The sequence below is a fragment of the Eimeria maxima genome, genomic scaffold, assembly GCF_000499605.1.
Source record: "Eimeria maxima Weybridge genomic scaffold, Emw_scaff95, whole genome shotgun sequence".
Taxonomy (NCBI): Eukaryota; Apicomplexa; class Conoidasida; order Eucoccidiorida; family Eimeriidae; genus Eimeria; species Eimeria maxima.
Window position 1 is genome coordinate 57,823 of NW_013564043.1, and position 4,903 is coordinate 62,725.

General features: G+C 45.1%; 2 protein-coding genes across 2 annotated transcripts; one reads left to right on the forward strand and one right to left on the reverse strand.

Annotated features, from left to right (window-relative positions):
• Positions 1–104: 104 nt before the first annotated feature.
• On the reverse strand, positions 105–1,464 carry EMWEY_00013020 (small GTP-binding protein sar1, putative; the record flags this gene model as incomplete). Its single annotated transcript, XM_013479180.1, has 5 exons — positions 105–179; positions 395–498; positions 594–659; positions 875–1,020; positions 1,448–1,464. 5 exons carry the CDS (start codon positions 1,462–1,464, stop codon positions 105–107), a joined length of 408 nt encoding a protein of 135 aa, XP_013334634.1.
• Positions 1,465–2,223: 759 nt separating this feature from the next.
• On the forward strand, positions 2,224–4,494 carry EMWEY_00013030 (hypothetical protein, conserved; the record flags this gene model as incomplete). Its single annotated transcript, XM_013479181.1, has 2 exons — positions 2,224–4,098; positions 4,492–4,494. 2 exons carry the CDS (start codon positions 2,224–2,226, stop codon positions 4,492–4,494), a joined length of 1,878 nt encoding a protein of 625 aa, XP_013334635.1.
• Positions 4,495–4,903: the final 409 nt, after the last annotated feature.

Here is a 4,903-nt window from a genome sequence, read left to right on the forward strand (position 1 = left end):
AAAAAAAAAAAAAAAAAAAAAAAAAAAAAAAAAAAAAAAAAAAAAAAAAAAAAAAAAAAACCCTAAACCCTAAACCCTAAACCCTAATTTGTAAACCCTAAACCCTAGAAGATAAGCAAAAATCTTAAATATTTAATCACAAATCCTAAATATTCAATAGTAGACGACAAACATTGAAACTGTAAACCCTAAACCCTCAACACCTAAACCCTAAACCCTCGACCCCGAAACATAAGCCCTAAACCCTAAACCCTAAACCCTAAACCCGCTGACGGGGAGAAACTTTAAAGGATGCAAACTTCAGGTACGGAAAGAAAGCAGCAAGACAGGTAAGAACTTATATAGCTTGCTCAAGGGTTTAATTAGGGTCTAGGGTTTAGGGTTTAGGGTTTACGGTGAGCTCCTCCTTGGCCTCCTGGAAGCGGCCTCTATCTGTTGCATCGACCATAAAAACAATTGCATCAACTGCTGCAAAGTAGTCCCTCCATATTCTTCTTGCTGCACACAAACCCTAAACCCTAAACCCTAAACCCTAAACCCTAAAAAAATCTTGATGAACTTTAGGGCTAGGGTTTTAATAAATGAGGGTTTACCTGTCTCGTGGCCTCCGAGATCGAATGTCTTAAAACGAATCTTCCCAACTATGAGCTCCTCAGAGTCTGCAAGCCCAAACCCTAAACCCTAAACCCTAAACCCTAAACCCTAAACCCTAATTCCCTGGTTACATGCATCAGCAGAGACTCTCCTCTTGCTACAGAAGAATAGCAGCAGCAATTCGAACAAAGTTTCCTTTTTTTCCATTTTTCCACAGAATACCCGTTGAAACCCCAAACCCTAAACCCTAAACCCTAAACCCTAAACCCTAAACCCTTACGGGGATGCAGTGTAGGCACGTGCTGAGCCACTCTATCATCTTTCAACATGTGAAGAAGAGTTGTTTTGCCGGCATTATCCAACCCTAAGAAAACAATGCGGGCGGATTTCCTCGACAGCCCAAAGTACCCCAACACGTCCCAGAACCTGCACAAAAACCCTAAACCCTAAACACTAAACCCTAAACCCTAAACCCTAAACCCTTGGTTTGAAGCCCCAAACCCTAAAACCCTTATCCTTCCATATCAATACAGGAGAGGAATAAAGAGAAATAATCAATGCAGGAAAAGAACAAGAAAGAAGAGGAATACTTTTATAATGGGGAAATGATAGAGACAAGGATGTAAGGGAATAAGGGAGGGAGACACAGCAGCAAACATAAGCAATAGAATAGAAGCCCTATAGAAGAACAAGATCCAATCTATGAAAACCCTAAACCCTAAACCCTAAACCCTAAATCCTAATTCCTGCACACCGACAGCAGCCCAAACCCCCAATGATGGGTGTCGCGCTCCCGCCACCCTCCGCAGCACTACGAGGGTTTAGGGTTTAGGGTTTAGGGTGTATGATTCACCAATTGACGAAAAACATCTTCTTGGGGTGCTCTTGCTGCAGTAGTTATACCAGCAGAAACGACAAAGAACCTCCCGCAGCAGCAGCAGCAGCAACAACAGCAGCGGCAGCAGCGAACGAGAGCAGAGGGGCCGTTTAGGGCACGACTCTGAAGAGGAAGCAAGCTGTATTCTGAAACCCTAAACCCTAAACCCTAATCCATTTCAGAAACCATAACAGACGCAGCAGCAGCAACGGTGGCGGCTGCAGCCGCCGCTGCTGTTGCAGGTACAACGCTGCTGCTCCCTAAACCCTAAACCCTAGCCTTCATAGAATAAACTTTAGCCATAAACCCTAATAAAGGGTTTTCAGTCTCTTTTATTGTCTTCTTCCTCCCCCATTAAAAGAGTTGTTTATCTTAAACCCTAAACCCTACCTAAACCCTAATCTGAGTACGGCTGTGCCGTGCTGCTGATTTGCTGCGGCAGTGAAGAGAAAGTTTTGCATCTAAACCCTAAACCCTAAACCCTAAACCCTAATTCTAGGACACTGCATAGACGACCCCAGCTCTGTCTTTACTCCCTGGGGGGCACGGCCCTACTTATTCACCCCAACAGCAGGAGCAGCAGCAGCAGCAGCAGCAGGAGCAGCAGCAGCAGCAGCAAGACCTATTTCTTTTATTGGGGAGACATTAGTCTCTCCCTTAATGGGGCGACCCCCGTCGCACCTGGAGCATGCATCTCATTTTAGGGTTTACTATCTAGGGTTTAGGGTTTAGGGTTTAGGGTTTACGGCAAGATGTCTGATAGCGTCTCTCGCTTAATAACAACAAGGGCCTCCTTGCCATCTCCCTCTTCTCCTCCTTTAGGTTTGCTGCTGGGATCGATCGATCCCAGCAGCAGCAGCAGCAGCAAACCCTCAGGGGGGGGCCCTAAAGGAAAGAATGCAGGGGCCCCCCTGCATGCGTTGCTATGGGCCCCCCTTGCCTCTCTTTCTTCAGATCCGCAGCTGGAGGAAGGAGAAGATGTGTTTACCTTCCTGCAGCAGCTGCAGCAGCAGCAGCAGCAGCAGCAGCAGCAGCAGGAGATAGTAGAGAGACTTATTAGACAGGCCTCCCTTTGCTGCTCTCATCATCTTGTGGGGGGCCTCTCGGTCTTAGGTGTATGGGCTCGTGTAGGTGCTGCTGCAGGGCAGCAGCAGCAGCAGCAACTGCAGCAGCAGCAGCAGAAGCTGCAGGAGAAGCTGCAGCTGCGCCGTGTTGCTGCTGCTGTAGCGGAGGGGGCCCTTCAGGGTTTAAATGCTGTTGATGAGGCTGCTGCTGCTGCTGCGATGCAGCAGCAGCAGAACGATGGTGGAAAGAGCAGCAGCAGCAGCAGCAAAAATGCACTGAAGCAGCCATTCCTGCTTGTGCTGCTGCAGCAGCAGCAACAGCAGCAGCAGCAGCAGCAAGACACCTCCGTATACTTCTCCTGCCTAAGCGGCAGCACGGGGCCCTCGTCTCTTGTAGCAGCAGAGGTGTATCCTCTACAGCAGCAAAAGGGTACCCAACAGCAGCAGCAGCAACAGCAGCAGCAGCAGCAGTTGCAGGTGTGCTGCAGTCCTATAAGCCTGAACATGACGCTGCTGCTGCCTCCGTCTCTACTAAAGCAGCAAACAGCAGCAGAAGTGTTTGCTGCACCTGAGCTGCGGGGGGCCCTTAGGGGGGCCCTCCGTTCCTTAGTGGGTACAGAAGGTACAGCAGCAGATATAATAGAGGGGGCCCCCCTCCCCTTTTATTGCTCCCTTCGTCATATAGAGGACCCATTAGATTCTTCTTGTAAGGGGAGGGGCCTCATCTGTGACCAAGGAATGACTGTTGCTGCTGCTGCTGCTGCTGCTGCAGAAGCAGCAGGAACAGCAGCAGCAGCAGCAGGCTGCATGCAAGCGCTGCAGATAGAAATTATGTCTGAAGGTGTCCCTTCTTTGTGTCTGCGTTTTGAGGAAGATGGATCTGTTGCTGTTGCTGCTGCTGCTGCAGATGCTGCAGCTGCTGCTGCTGCTGCAGGGGAAGGAACACTGCTGCTGCAGCAGGATGCAGCAAGTGCTGCATTTGCTGCAGTTCGCTGCAGCACAATTCTTTTAGGTGTATCTATTAATCATAAGACACAAACATTAAGAGCAGCAATAGAGGCCCTTGTTGCTGATTGGGTAAGAGGGGCATTGGGGTGTATAGGCAGCTCATTAGAGGATATATGGGAAACAGCAGATGCTTCTCCTGCAGCAGCAGCAGCAGCTGCTGCTGCTGCGGTGTCTGTGGCACCGCTGCAGCAAAGGCAGCTACTGACACTGCAGGGGGACCCGATGTTGCTGCAGCAACAGCAGCAAGCTCATGGTGCTCCTGTGGTACTAGCAGAGCTTGCTGCTGCTCCTGCTGCAGCAGCAGCAGCAGCAGGAGATGAAGAAGAAAGCAGCAACGAAAGAGTACGCATTGAATTCCTTTTTGGTCAGGAAGGAAGATGGCAAGTGCTGCAGGGTCTATCTGTCTTTGGTTCCCCTGCTGCAGCAGTAACAGCAGCAGCAGCAGCAGATACAGCAGCAGGTAGCAACACCTCGCAGCAACAACTGCAGCAGCAGCAGCAACTGCAGCAGCAGCAGCAGCAGGAAGCAGAGTATTGGAGGACTCTTATAGACTTCGTAAGGACACAAAAATTACAACTAGAGAGTGCGAATACACCGTGGTGGGTGTACGTACTCCCTATAATTGCCTTATTATTTAGTTATATATTTAGGTATTTTTTATGATTTTATTCCTTTATTAATTAATTAATACTATTTATTTTATTTTATTTATATATTATTCTTTATTTCCCTTCTTATGATGTGCCTTTTATCTACTTTTTTTTCCTTTGCTGCTGCTTTGCTGCTGCTGTTGCTGCTGCTGTTGCTGCTGCGCAGCAGCATAAACAGCTTTATATATACACTCTAGCGTGTATAGGCAGCTAAAAAGCAAAAATAAATAAATAAATAAATAAATAAAATAAAATAATTAATCATCATTTCTTTTATTCTTTTATTTCTTTGCTGCAGTAGGCAGCAGCAAATAAAAATGTTTCTTTTTTTTTTTATGCTATTTATTATTAATGAGGGTTTTCTTCTTTATTCCCTCTTTGTACAGACATTTATAACTATTAATATTATTTATTTATTTATTTATTTATTTATTTATTATTATTTATTATTATAATTATTATTTATTTGTACTATTATTATTAGTAGTAGTAGTACTGTTAGTATTATTACTAATAATATTATTATTACTACTAGTATTATTACTAATAATATTATTAAATAAATGAATAAATAAATAAATAAATAAATAAATAAATAAATAAATAAATAAATAATTGTAATTAATACCCTCAATTATTTATTTGTTGTTATAATTGACATTTAATAAACAAATTCGTCAAAGTCTCCCGCTGCCCTTGTTGATGACACA